The sequence below is a fragment of the Protopterus annectens genome, chromosome 2.part1 (assembly GCF_019279795.1).
Source record: "Protopterus annectens isolate FY-2018-M chromosome 2.part1, PAN1.0, whole genome shotgun sequence".
Lineage (NCBI taxonomy): Eukaryota > Metazoa > Chordata > Ceratodontiformes > Protopteridae > Protopterus > Protopterus annectens.
The window spans coordinates 349,216,940-349,232,227 of record NC_056729.1 but is presented as its reverse complement, the minus strand read 5'-3'; the positions used below and the strand labels follow the sequence as shown (position 1 = coordinate 349,232,227).

The window sequence follows — 15,288 nt, the reverse complement described above, 5'->3', positions numbered from 1 at the left end:
CGGAGCCGGAGTCCATGGATAGTGGTTCCTTTTACTAGGCTTCAGAGGGATCTCCTAAAAGAACTTGGAGATACCCTACAAAATTCCACAGCTGAGGGAGCTTCAGCCAAGGTAGCTACCCAGCTGGTGACTCTTAATTCAGTAGTCAACTCCTCCATGAGGCTTATTTCATATGCAGCCGATGGTGCGAGTAGAGCTGCAGGAACAGGAGTGGCTCTTAGGAGACATTCTTGGCTGTGGCTGTATAAGTTTGCAGAACCTTTCAGAGCGCCCTTCGCCAATACCCCCTTTGATGGCTTCTTTCTCTTTGGGCCTCAGTTGAAACAAACGCTTACCAGGTGCCAGCAGGAAGGCAAGATGCTCTCTGATGTTGGTGTCTGTTTTTCCACTCCTACCAGACCATACCCAAAGGGTCAGAAGGGTGGAAAGATGTGGTTTTGAAAATCTCAGGGACCCTTGCCTGATGTACGTGGTGAATTTTCCCCCAGGGGCAGAGGGGGAAATAATATCAATGACAGACACCGCCCTCATGACAGAGATACATTCTCTTCCAAGCCCTATCAACATCCCTGAAGGGATGCCCGACTGCTCAACTCTGGAGGCAGTTGGGGGAAGGCTTTCACTGTACCCAATGCCTGGCAAAATATTACAAAAGACAAATGGGTACTAGCCATTATATCCGGAGGTTACAAGATTCCCTTTCATCAGTTTTCTTTTTGTTTCAGAAAAATCCATCCCAGATGTTACACCCAAGCTAAGAAATCAGGCAGTCACAGAAGTTTCAAGACTGCTAGAAAAAAGAGCCATCCAGGAAGTCCCCGCAGATGAAGTAGGATCCGGAACTTATTTAAGATTCTTTTTAGTGCCCAAAAAGACAGGGGACAGGAGACCAATTCTGGATCTCAGCAGATTATTTTATTTATTTATTTTATTTTATTTTATTTTATTTTACATTTGTTGACCGGGCTAGTCTAGCTGGATACATGTCCTTTTTCAGTAGAGGCCCGGGGAGAAAAGCTCCAACATAATGAGAGGACAACAATAGATTTACATTCAGAGAAAATAGTATTAACATAAGTATAAATGAAGACAGCAGTCAAATACATGTTACTAATTTAACATTCATATGAGAAGAAGATTAGTTTCAAAACATGGTTGCATAGAGAAGCCGAGAGGTTGAAGATTATGGTCTCTAAAAAGGTGAGGAGACTAGGGTGGTAGTTGTTTTGTCAGGTTTAGCCTGGTTTAGGACAAGGACATAACCAGTGTGATTTTAGGAATTCTTTAAGATTATTTTTGAATTGATTAAGCAAGGTCATAAGTCTTAGGTTGTTTGGAAGGGAATTCCAGGGTTTTCCTATGGAGTTGACATGGTGAGCATCTCCACCCAAGTTCTTGGATTTAATGGTTTGTATCTGAACACTATTTGCTGATCGAAGGCAGTTTAGGTTAGAGTAGGGGGTTAGGATTTTGCTCAGAGAAGGGGTTCTATCAGGTTGGTTAATTATTTTGAAAGCTTCAGTAAGTTGGTTGAGTTTGAGAAGATTGGGCAGTTCCAACCAGCCAAGTTTCTTTAGGTTAAGGCAGTGGTGAGTACGGTAAGGTGTTCCTGTTATAAATCTGGCAATGTGATTGTAGGCAATGGAGAGCATGTTAAGTTCACGCTTATTGAGGAAAGATAGTATAGGGGAGGCGTACAGGAGGGTGGAGAGGAGATGAGTGCGGGCAATGGTTAGTTTGGCATGAGGGGTCAAAAAGTTCTTAATACGGTACATTGACCCGAGTTTTTTGTTTACTGTCTTAATGGATTTGCTAATGTGTATGTCGAATTTAAGCTTGTGGTCGATAGTAACTCCTAATAGTTTGGTGTTGGAGACAGGCTCCATGATGGTGCTGTTGGTGGATTTTACATGGAAGGGTGTATTGTTAGGAATAGGAAGTTCATTTCCTAGGGGAGTGGATACTGAGGGGAAGAATAGCAGCAGCTTGGTTTTTGCTGGATTAAGTAGGAGTTTCAATTCAGAGAACCATTTTTCGACTTTAGTAAAACAGTGTTGGGTTTTTGCTTGGAGTTGAGGGAGAGAGACGTCAGAACAGATCAGGGTAGAGTCATCTGCATATTGGATGCAGGTGGCTTTAGGTATGACTGAGTGAAGATTATTAATGAAGACAGAGAAGAGAAGGGGACCAAGTATGGAGCCCTGAGGGATGCCAGTGGTGTTGGGGAGCAGGTCAGATAGCCTGTTTTGCCATTGGACAGCTTGTTGCCTACCAGTGAGGTAAGCATTGAACCAACTTAGGGCTAGGTTGTCAAGATGTAAGCCTTCCAGGGTTTGGAGCAGAAGCTGGTGGTTGACCATGTTGAAGGCTTTCGATAGGTCAAGAAAGAGAGCAGAGGATATGAGTTTATTGTTACGGTGGTTGTTGATTGAGTCAACAAAGGAGAGGAGAGCAGTGGTAGTACTATGATAGGGGCGAAAGCCATGTTGGGAATTGGACAACAGACTGTTAAGGGTTAGGTAGTTTAGGAGTTGCTTGTGAACACACCGCTCCATGATTTTGGCTATTGGAGACAGAATTGCTATCGGTCTGTAGTTGGATTAAACAAATCTGTACAAAAAGAAAAGTTCCAGATGGTAATACTGCAGTCCATTCTCCCCTTTCTGGGTCAGGACAATTGGATGTGCTCCATAGAGCTTCAGGACGCGTACTATCATATAAAAATGGACAGATGGTCCAGGAGATTTCTACGCTTCTGGCTAGGGGCCAGTCATTACCAATTCAGAGCTCTGCCCTTTGGTCTCACCACAGCTCCCAGGGTGTTCACCAAATGCATGGCAGTAGTCACGGCTCACCTGAGACGTCTAGGATTCCAGGTGTTTCCTTATCTGGACAACTGGCTCCTCACTGCTACCACCAGGCAACAACTTATAGAGGCACAAGATTACACCATCACATCCTGTGCTCAACTAGGCATCACAATAAACTTCAAAAAATCTGCCTTGTTGCCCTGTCAATCTATTACATACATAGGAGTGGAGCTAAACACAAGAAAAATTATTGTAAAATTGCCTCAGGAAAGAGTTTCCATTATTCGAAAACAGGTGTCACTTCTCCTGAGGAGCAAAAGAATTCAAGTAAAATATGTTCTTCAAGCTCTAGGGTCCATGGCAGCAGCCATTCTTCTAGTTCCCTTAGGACTATTGCAATACAGACGTACAAGGTGTCAGTGGTTTGGTACAGCAACAAACAGGGCGGAACCAGGTCTTACCCCTTGTACCAAGAGGCCCTCAGACTGTGGCAATGGGCAATTTCCTCCCAATGTTTTCTGACAGAAATGCATATCCCTGGGACATCCAACGTAATAGCAGACAGGCTCAGCAGGACTATCCTCATGCCTCACGAGTGGTCCCTGAAACAGGAAATTGTGGATCTTATTTTCCGCAAATGGGGCCATCCTTGCTGCGATCTCTTTACCTCTCCCCTTAAAGAATAAATGGAGCAGCTACTTCTACCTTGTTCCTCCTCCAGGTCAGATACCCAGGGACGCTCTAGTCCACAATTGGCCTCAGGGACTTCTTTATGCATTTCTCCCCTTTCCCCTAATTCCAAAAGTCATTCAGAAAGCAAAATCATTGGGTTGCAAAGTGATCCTCATTGCCACCTATTGGCCTCGACAGATTTGGTTTCCATTCCTTCACCCCCACCTTCTAGCCCAGCCTTGGATTCTGGACCCAGTACCAGACCTCTTGATTCATCAGTCAGGCGGGCTACACCAATCACTCCAATCTGTCAAGCTCACAGCTTGGTTACTGCACTTCCAATCCTAGCCAGGCTCCCCAATATTTCCCCAGCAGTGTGTGATATTATTGTTTCCTCCCAAAAGACAAATACAAGGAAGGTCTATGCTAGCAAATGGAAAAGATTTTCTTACTGGGCAGAATCCAGGAATTTAGATCCTTTTGCAGCTCCTGTACATGAGATTTTGGATATCTTAGCAGAACTGTTTCATTCTGGTGCAGCGGCTGCTAATCAGAGTAAAACTAGCCGCCATTTCAGATTTTCACATGTAGTTTCTAACTCCAGCATAATGTCTCACAAACTCTGTAAGGCCTTCATGAGAGGTACATCTCTACTTAGACCCCCCATTGAAAGAGCCCCTTCCACCTTGGGATCTCAATTTGGTTCTGACCTCCTTGATACTGCCACCCTTTGAACCAGCAGCATCACGTTCCTTGAAATTTCTCTCTTGGAAAACTCTCTTCCTAGTTGCTATTACTTCTGCCAGATGTGTTTCAGAACTTCATGCACTATGTGTTCACCCACCATACCTAGTTTTTCACAAAGACATAGTTTCTCTGAGAACCACCCCATCTTTTCTACCTAAAGTTTGTTCAGAACACAATTTGAATCAATCCATTAAACTTCCTGTCTTTTTCCCTAATCATTCCAACAAGGCGAATACAGATTACACCAATTGGATGTGCATAGACAACTGTGTTTCTATCTCCATAGAACTAAGGAGATGAGAAAATCAGCTCAGTTGTTCCTTTCATTTGCTAACAACAAACAAGGCCTTCCAATTTCTAAAGTAACATTGTCAAAATGTTTATCAGACACCATAGTCCATACCTACCATTTGCGACAAAAAGATCTTCCAGCAAAACCCAAAGGTCATTCAACCAGGTCAGTAGCTACTTTGGTAGCGTTTCAGTCTAGATTGCCCATAGATTCAATTTGTGCAGCAGCTACTTGTGCAGATCCTCATACATTCATTTCTCATTACAAAGTAGATGTGTTCTCCCAGGGCAGGGCTTCCTTTGGTTCCATGGTCCTGAAGAGTCTGTTCCAATGAGCCACCCATGACTGAGGTGCTAGGGACACTGCCCCATCCAGCAAGAATGAAGGTGAGATTGGACAACTTAACATAAAGAAGTTATGTACCTACTATAACGTTCTATGTTAGCTGTCCTTCATCTCGCCTTCCTTCTTGTGTCCCTCCCTCCTTCCCCCTTCCTCAAGGATTGAGAGGAGTTTCTCAATGGTTTCACTGGCTAATTTGTTTTGTTATTAGTTGCTTCCCAAGCAAACCATGACAATTAACTGTATATCCAGGTTTATTAATGGATTATCTAATTATGTCTAGTGTGAGCTATCTCAAACGAGATCTGGGTAGCTGACACTGGGCATTCTAGGATAAGGGGTAGCCTTGAGCCAGTTAAGAGCTCTCGAGCTATAGTAAGTGGCCAAGTCAGAGCCGAGGATCGGCTCCGAACCCATCCAGCAAGAAGGAAGGTGAGATGAAGGACAACTAACATGGAACGTTATGGTAGGTACATAACTTCTTTATATGGAAGAAGGTGCCAAAAGGATATTAATTTTAATAATAGACATTTTGCGGAACAAATTTTCAATGATAATGCTCAGTAATACAATTTGAGTTGAGTGTTTTTGTTACTGTTTCTACTTTTTAAGAAAGTGGTACATAAAGATATTTCATTGGCTGTATTGTTTTGAATAGGCCCAACTTACACTAGACTTGATAAATAAATATACATAAGTAATGATTTATCACAATTTAATTTATAGTTTGAGACATAAGTAAACTCACTTATAGAAGCAACAGTATGAATATATGTTCTTGGTCAAGAGGAATAAAGTGCCATGTTATCCTTGAAAATGTATGTATTTATTGCATTATTCAGCATTTTTGGAAGGTGAAGAAGAGTATTTTCACACAAACTGAACTACGTTCATGATGTAGAGTAGGAAGACAAAGTAAAAGGGGGCATCCTGTCTAGTCTTTTTCCTTGTGTTAATTAAATCTGAATGTGACCAGTAAACCATGTTATATACCTGGTTCTCCATACTTTAGCCATGAAATGTCAGTTGTAATTTATTTTCTATCCATCCAGTGCTGTTAAGTCACATCTGACTCCTGTAGTGACCCTATGAACAGCCACTACCATTCATAGAGTCTGATAGGTAATTTGGGAATGGAGGTAGATTGCCAGGCCTTTCTTCCACATCATACACACAGTGCACACACACCTATAGACACCTGACAGTCAACAGTCCACCTACCATATGTCTCTGTGATATGGAAGGCAACTGAAACCCATGCTAGCATAGAGAGGACATGCAGACTCCACACACGGGATATCTCAGCCAAGGCCTGAAACAGAGAATATCTTGATGAGAGGCAACAATGCAATTTACTGTTCCACTGGGCTACTCATCATTTATAGTGCGTGATGCCATAGTCTGTGAAGAACTCTTCACCTTCTATATCAGTGGCAATATTTATTTAGCCTTCTAAGGTAAAGTCTGTACATTTTGAGCTGCAGCATACGCAGTGTTCTGCACCATACAAACCTTAACTAACTCATTGTATGTGTGTGTGTGTGTGTGTGTGTGTGTGTGTGTGTGTGTGTGCGCAAGCATGCGTCTCCAGAAAATTCTTTAATTAATTATATACACTAAAACATGGAGATTTTATATACATAACTTGGTAAAATTTGAAAATGGGGCACATTGGGATATAAATGAAATAGTAAAAACAAAAATGAAAACTCCAGCAAAGCTAGAACTTACACAGCGTGACCTCCCAAACCTCTTGTATCAGAGGCACATGGGATATATGCAAATGAGCCTTATGAACATCAGGTGTTTCAGCTCATTGGCAATTCTGAATGCCCATGACTTGTTTCGTCATTTTAATGGACAATTTCAGGCTAATAAAGCCAAACCCCACTAGCTGTGGATATGCATATTTTGGCCTTGTTATGACCTCATCAGCACAGCACAAGCAGAGTGTTTTACTAAGCATTAGAAACACAGGGCTGTTATACCCAGCTGATGTCCATTATCATTAGGGTCACTGCAAAAATATCCCAAACAACAAGCTAAAACAAGTCATGGGCATTCAGAATTGTCAATGAGCTGAAACACCTGATGTTCATAAGGCTCATTTGCATATATGCCATGTGCCTGTGATACAAGAGGTTTGGGAGGTCAGTCAGTGGAAGTTCTAGCTTTGCTGGAGTTTTCATTTTTGTTTTTACTGATTGGTTTTTCAGTGACCTTTTCACTCATTGTTTTAGTTTGATATAAATGAAATAAAAAAGTTGGTACTGTTGTGTTGTGGATGCACATTGGGTCAGATGTCAAAGTACACATGTAATTATCTAGTTCATAAACAGCCTCTGATGTTATATGGAAACCAGTAAGAAATGCAAGAGTGCTGTGCATTGTTTATATTTTCTTACACACATCAGTTTGCGACATATTAATATTTTGTGTCTTGAATGTTTTTATTTGCTCTGGTTGTTCATCTGTTATGGACATAATAGTGCTCATCTTTATTGTTGCAACAGACTGTAAACAAGTTGTTCTTGCAGACACAGAGAGAGTTGATATTCTAGAATAACAAAAAAGTTGAGATAAAGCTGCAGATAATTAGTTTTATGAATACCCTTAAAATGTAGATTAATTGAAGTATTTAAAGAGATTCCCTAGTTGTAGATTGAATTCATTGTAAATCTAAATATTTTGTCTTCCTTGTTTTGCCTGACACAACTGATTGCAAAGAGGAAACACATGTGCTCTCCTAATGTCTTCTTATCCCTGCTCTACTTACCCAGTAGTATCGCCATCATTTTCTTGACTTTAACAAGTAATAGCTTTTACTGGGATTTTGGCTTGCTAGGCATGTTTTAGCTTGCCTTTGTTGATTGCCAACCTGGTTGTTTTACACCTTATGCTTCTTTTTTACAGTTTCATCACTTGGAAATGTAATTACATACATGCACTGAAGGTCTACTGATAATTTTTCCAGTTCTGATGAACTACATAGTCTCGACAGAGTTGCTTTCTTGTGGAAAAGGCAGAATTCTCCCACCCTATAGGGACAGTATCTGAATGATCATTATTCCCTGTTTTTCACTCTGTGATAAGTGCTATTAATTCTTTCGCACATTTCATTGGTAATATGCTCTATTTATACATTAAAATGTTGATAAAGTGAACTTTTGGAACTTGCATACACTTGTAAGTAAAACTCTCTGAGTGACATAATTCAGATATTTACGATGCATATAAAATGGTAACATTGTGTGTTTCATAATCTTTCATTCCATTTCAGGTTGATGCCTGAAACTGTGGCAGCAGAAGCTAAAGGGCATGGTGTGTCTGAAAAAGAAAGAACTGCACTGAATAAGGTGTTTTCATCATTGTGTCCATTTCATGAACAGCTACTTCGAAGTATGTTAAAATTTTTGGTGCCGTCAAAAAGTAGTTCATATTTGTACTGTAACAAATGGACATGTAGTACTTTTTCAAGAAATCAACCTGGCTGTATAAAAAATAATGCTGCTAAGACATACTACCTTAGAAGTCATAAGACGATGAATAAAGATTATTTGTCATCTCTGGAATCAGAGGCTTGTTTTCCACCCACCTGCACCTGCATAAAAGACTATTTGCCTTATCAGAGTTCAGATAATGGATGTATTAAAATGGCAGTCAGTAAGCAAAATAGTACAACTTACTGTCTTCAGAGATACACAGGCCTGAAGCATCATTATGGTGATTGCCCCCATGCAAAAATTTCCACAGCTTTCTCCACTTCAGAAGTCTGTGATCAGCCAAACAGTGCTAACATAAACAGCAGGGTATGTAGTCCATCACCTCCTCCATTATCACCAGTGCAAAGTAATTCGTCTGAACATTATGATGAATCAAATACTGCTTTTTCAACATCTGAAAATAAAAAACAAGAGCCAACCACTAAATTGCCACCATCTCTTTTTCCAGTAGAGAAGTGTGATAATCATGTATTTCATAGCAGTATTTATACAGGTGACAAGAATTGTCAATTTGAACATGAAATGCAGACATCCATTAAAGAATTTAACAAATTTTCAACGTACTCCAAGAACAATTTTGAAAAAGATGAAGGTTCTATCCTGTATCAAACTGCAATGGAAAGACTCAATGAAAAATTTAAAACAATAGAAAATACAGTTAAAGAAATGGATCTTAGTAACTGTATAAAACATGAGTCTAACCAGGAACAAAGTCATAGTGTCAGAAAATTGTTAACTCTTTTATGCCATGCTGAAGGGGATGATTATGACTTCACTGAATTACTTCAGCAGTATGAGAAAAAAACTGAAAAGAAAGTTATTCAGACACGATTTAGAAAACGTCAAGAAAATCTTATTCTCAACTCTTCTGATCCTGTACACTTAAGATGGAAGACATTGCAGCTTAAGAGAGAATTAGCTAGTCTTAATCATACTTTTGCAGTGGGAAGGTTTGTATGTGAACATACAAGAAAAAAGTCAGTCCCAGAGGATGTAAATGGATCATGTAATAACAGTAAAGCTGTGGGATTGTTGAATGAAAAATGTTTGATTTCTGCAGATGGCCCTAGTAGTTCCTTAGGTAGTTTAGCTTTGCATGACATGAGAAAAAAACAAGATATACAGTGTCAAACAGAATCTCTGCAGTACTCTGAAATTCCTAAAAATGTTTCATTTTCTGAGATGACACAGTCAGTTATATTTGATGGCTCTTCTGGCCCAATAGTAAAATCAAGCAGCAGAGAATTCTCTAAAAGAACATGGACGAATGTATCTAAAAATGAAAGTTTTAAATGCAAAAAGCAACTACGCCCTTTGAAAAGGGTAGACACACGTGCCTTATTAAATAGAACCAGAAGAAATATTGTGCCTCCAGAAAGATTTTCTTTGTATATAACTGAACCCAGGCAAATGTACAATAATGCTTATTTAACAAAAAAATGTTTTCAGCAAAGGTCTCCTAGGGGTACATTTTGTTTTGAAGGCAGTCAGAATAAGTGGGAAGAGAACATGTATTGCAGAGGTAGTGGATCTGCTAAAGATCTTCCAAGTGGGCAAAAAGATGAAACCACAGTTTCTAAAAACTCTTGCATAAAACTTTTAGTGCATATTGAGCCTTTAAAAAACATGGTAGTCAACACTGCTGGCCATACTGCCGCTGAGAGATTGTCTAAAAAACATTTACTTTCAGAAGAATGTAAAATGAGCAGCAATTCTGAAGAAGATGGAGGCATGCATAAACACAGAGAGAAAAACATGAAGAATAATTTACTGCATTTTTCAAGTGGAGTCTCTGAAGAACATACCTCGCCCACAACATCTGTTCAGCTGTGCAGTTTTAAAGAAAAAGTTGATTCATTTTTGGATGCTGACAGAAAAATACATGAAACTGCATCACAGAAGAAAGATGCAAAAGTGAAAACTGGTACAGTTCGTCATGGGTGCTGTGGTCGAGTACTAAGAAGTCAGTCTGCTGCAAACCGAAAATACTGCAAAAGTCCTCATAGTGAAAATTGTCATAGCATAGGGTACGGGCATAATGAACAGTTACCAGGCTCAGAGTCTGACGAAAAGGATTCTGTGGCAACTTACAACAGCCCAATAAAACTTATGTTTCTCAAAGAAGTTAACAGTAGTGATGGGCTCAAATATACATTAAAATCTTTTAGGAATTGTTCTGATTTTGCATCTAATGCTTGTACTTTGGAAACATCTGCAAATGTACGCACACTCACAGAAGTAAATGATAGTTTGCAAGTGCCTGCAGAGCTTACTACACATGAAAAAAGCCCAGAGAAATTTATTCAGACTTGTACTGTCAGTTATACTACTAAACAGGAAATTTCGTCCAGCGATTGCATTGGTGTTGTGCATGGTCACAGTGTTATAAAACTCAGTGAAATGGCTGCAGCATCTCCAAAGACTATGAATGAGTCTGATTTAAAACGGAAACCTGGTCGACCAATGAAAATTGGTCCACAAGTTGAAAAACAGGTGAAGAGACCCATTGGTAGACCACCAAAACCAAAGATGACTGAAACTGAAGGCGCAGACAGTGGATGTATTACAGCAGAGGCCAAAGAATTCACTCAATTCCATCCATCAGAAGTGGTGGATGAAAACAACAAAAATATTACAGTACCTATTACATCCAGAAGATCAGGAAGAATTAAGAGACTTGTGTCTAAGCATGAAAACTGCATGGGGCCTATGGACAGAAGTAATTTGATAACAAAATCCCCTGACGTCACCCTAAATATTGCAGCCTCCAGATTCAATTTGCAAAACATGAAAAATCATATGGAGGGTGTTTCATCTGAAAATGAATTGGAACAATGCAGCTATAACACTGTGAGACCTGTAAAAACTGATTCTGTTTTACCTCAGCAGATCTTTAGCAGCTCTGTTTGTCCACATGTCAAGACATCATTACCATTGAGAAAGCCAAGAAGACCAGCAAAGGTAAAGAGTACTGGTATTTCTGTGACCATTGATGCAAGTACACCTCATGACCAAAATGTTAGAATTAATGAGAAGTTGCACCATTTGGAAAAAGATGCTTTAATGTTGCAGAGAAAAATGATAGCAGAGCAAAAACCCATTCAACGGTTTACTGTAGCAGACAAACTAGACTTTATTAAAAATAATTCTGAAGCACACCATTCAGAACAGATAAAGTGCAGCAGGATGAAAAAAACCACATTTCCTCTAAGACAATCAACTAGAATCAAAAAACCATCACTGCAGTTCTTACATTCAGTAGCATCTATGAGTTCATTTACTAGTAGCAATGTAGCAGTGCACAAATCTGGTAGAGTTTTAGTTAATAAAGCAAATGCTCCCCTAGGAAGAAGTAATCTGTTAAGCATGGGAGAAAAGTCAGACGTTATTACAGAAGGAAATAATCAGATAAACATATCAAATTCTCCCAAAGAATTATTAGAAAATACATTTCTAGCAAATTCTGTGAATTTTCAAATGGAACCAGATGAACTAAACCAGGTGCTTAAATCCTCAGCAAATCCAGTCATTAAATCAGATACCTCAGTCAGATGGTGGCCTAACTCACTTTCATATGAAGCTCTGATGAACAGATTAAACAACAGGTTTGAAGAAATAACTAATAGCTGGATTCCTGTGAATGATTTAAACCCAGAAAGCAGCATTTCTGAAGAAAAGAAAAGTGCACAACGTGACTATACATTAGCGGTATCAGATCCTTTCAGTTACCATCTTTTGGAAGTTACTGTCACTCCAGTTAAAATGCTGTTTCAGACAAAATATGACATGAATAAACTGTGCACTTGGTTTATGCAAACAACTGAAACACGCTCTCTGCCAATAAAAAGAAAAGAAAATGCACGCAGTCCTTTAAAAATAACTAGCACTAAAGAGATTAAGTTATGTGATAAGCAGATGGCGGTTAGTCCCAGTCCTCAGGCAGAACGTTTAAAAAAGCACCTTAAGAAATTTGCATTAGCTTCTCCTGCAAGGGCATTTGACCAGATACAAGTTCACAGCAACATGCTCCAATCCAAAGGCATGAAATTTAGAAACAGACGTGCTGCTAAAATGAGACGTGCTAAATTGTGGACGTTTTGTAAGGAGAAATTTTGGCAGAACTGTAATATAACATGCAAGACTGTGCCTGCCAGTTGTAATCCTGTTAGGAGAAATTTAAAGTTTGAATGCCAAAGCCATTCCTCAAAGACAGGAGAAAAAAAACTAAGCTGCTTGTCTCATAAGAAAAACTGCAATAAAGCAGAAACAGTGATGACTTTGTTTAGTAATGCATGTAAAAACAAAGACATGGTTCCTCAGGAAGTAATAGCCATACCTTTTTTAAACAAGAATGCAAGTTTAACGAAAGTTTCTCAAGAGGGAAGGGTAAATGAAATACCCCAAAACATACTCAAGAGTAGTGAAAAATGTAGTGATCAGGTAGAAAACATGCACAAAAATAATGGTAAGCCAAGAAATTTTAGAGAGTGCAGAGTTTTCCTAAGGAAAATGAGCACACTGGATGAGAAAAACTACCAGATGGATTTAGTCCAAGAAATGCTTGGACCAGTTGAAAATGATGAAAAAATTAGCAGTGATAAAAATTATGCTTTAAGGTCACATGCACTAACTGTTAGTAGGGAAAGTGTTTTAATAACAAAGAATAAAGATGCAGTAGGAAAATCCATTACTAAAAGAAAGCTGCGAAAAGTACTGCCAAAAATTGTTTTGCGTTCTTTTGGAAAGCCAAATGACCATATGGGTATCCCTGAACTTACTGTGCGTAGCATTTGTAGGAGGTCAAAAGAAAGTAATGCTGCATCTTATGAAGTTCCAGCATTAGTAAATGAAAGGAAAAGGCAACGACCACAATGGTGCAATAAAGACTTGAAGAGTGCTAAAAAGCAAAGGCGACAATCATGTTAATGAAATGAAGACAAAGTCTGACATCAAACTAGGTAATGTAATTTTTTTCTTCATCTTTAGCATTTGCAAACTGTAATTTTCAAATCTGTGCATTTTTTTTAGGAAAATGCATCTCACTAAGTGTATTAGTGATACACACAAAAATTATGTACTGGGTATTCATATATACTTCATTTTCAGTTTTAGTTAATTATTTGTTTATTCTTGCAAACAGCTGTTTTTTATCATTTTAAGTAAATACAAATATACACAATTATCATTTCAGGGAGAGCCTCTGTAATAGCAAGCCATAGTAGTTGGGTTATACCCTTTTTAGTGAAGTAATTTTCCAGACAGAAGTGGCCAGTGCAATAGTTTTTCTCCTTTGGGGTACCAAATCTCTCACTGAGGGAGGAACCAAGATTGCTAGGAGTGAGGCTTCCTTACTTAATCCATGTTATTGCATGTTCTCTTCAATTCCTCTTTTCACTTTGAGAATTGCACTTGTAAGAACAAACTGGTAAGCTAGGATGCGCTGAAGCTCAAAACAATCCAAAATCTACCACAAGGAAGCCATAAACATTCACCAAACAAAGAAAGCTGTAAAAAACAAGCAAGGTCACCAGTGAAAGCCACTAGTGTTTAATATAAATAAACACATAAGAGCTGTCGTTCCTTTGATGTCTGCAACTTCAGATACCTCCCCCAAAAAAATGTTAATTAACTAACCAAGTAAATATCTCCACCTACTGATGATGAAAATAAATGTCATGCTTTAAAAGCGTAAAAATTTTTTTTAACATTGCATTAACCTAAACATAAAAACATTAACACATTTAATAATCATTGGTGCATCCAAAGTCTAATAATTATGTTAGAAACTGATAATAAAAAGCTGACAGATACTAACACTTCATAACCTCACTTTTTTTAAGAGCCAATAAACTGTTGATGGATATTTTTCATAAATACCAGGCTTATTACTAGCATCCAACAACACCTCCCAGTGCAACTCACGTGTCTCCAATTGAACAGGCTATTTACCACCCCTACCAAAAAAGGTACTTTCTCTAAAATGTAAAAAAATATATATTTTTTAAATTCTGACAAACCTTAGTATGCTTACTTAACACTTTCGTTCCATCACTCCTAGAAATAGCATATACATGCTGGTAGATTCTTTTCCTCAGGGCATTCTCAGTTTTGCCCACATAAAATGCCAGGCATGTTAAACATTGAGCAAAATAGACCATACCTTTAGTATTACAATTGAACTTACTGTTGGGTGACATAATTTTAGGATAATGCGTCAAACTAAAATTTACTTCTTCAAAAGTAAATCTTCACTGGGTACTTTTTCCACATTTAAACATACCTTTCCAGGTTATGTGCTCCTTCCACAACCCTCCTTGACTCCTTTCAAAATATTTGAAATTATACTTTTTTTTATAAACCATTCAGAGCGTATCACTCAGGAAGGTCTCCATTCCTACAGGGTCAGTCCTTAATTTCTTTAGTAGCTTCATTAAATTCATACACCATTGCCCTGTGGAAATTATTACCTGTTATTTCTATATTGTCACCCTTCATCATTTATTCATCTATTGTCAACAGTTTCTGTTTTACGTTCTTCAACCATATTCAATATGTAGGAGCTGTGTAAAAACATCTTGACTAAAATATCAGTCTCTTGTAAAAATAATTCAGTGTCCAATATTAGTTGTGACAGTCTGATCATCTGCCCTTTGCACGCATTCCTTTTTTGCCATGGAGATAAATTATAAAATTTATTTTTGGCTTTGGGAGGCCAAGGGCCTCAAATTTGCAACTCCTAGCTCCCAAAATTAAAAATAAATAAATAGTCAAAACAAATTTTATAATTTATCTCCAGAAGAGAGGCATCTGTTGAATGAGCTGAGTGAAAACATATATTTTAAAGTGAAATGAAACCTGACAAAGGGGACAGGGCATTAATTATGGACAGGTTATTCATAGAAATGTTGGAATATTTGTACAA

The 15,288-nt window shown here is 38.6% G+C and overlaps 2 protein-coding genes across 2 annotated transcripts in view; one reads left to right on the top strand and one right to left on the bottom strand.

Moving 5' to 3' along the window:
- LOC122794056 (ligand-dependent nuclear receptor corepressor-like protein) overlaps positions 1–15,288 on the bottom strand; it is a 1,533,107-nt gene that overhangs the window by 923,726 nt on the left and 594,093 nt on the right. The window lies entirely within an intron of this gene.
- LOC122794722 overlaps positions 8,148–15,288 on the top strand; it is a 61,552-nt gene continuing 54,411 nt past the window's right edge. The window contains exon 1 of the mRNA XM_044063371.1: positions 8,148–13,324. Coding sequence (XP_043919306.1) covers positions 8,148–13,292 — 5,145 coding nt within the window. The 3' untranslated portion in view covers positions 13,293–13,324. The remainder of the gene's footprint in view (positions 13,325–15,288) is intronic.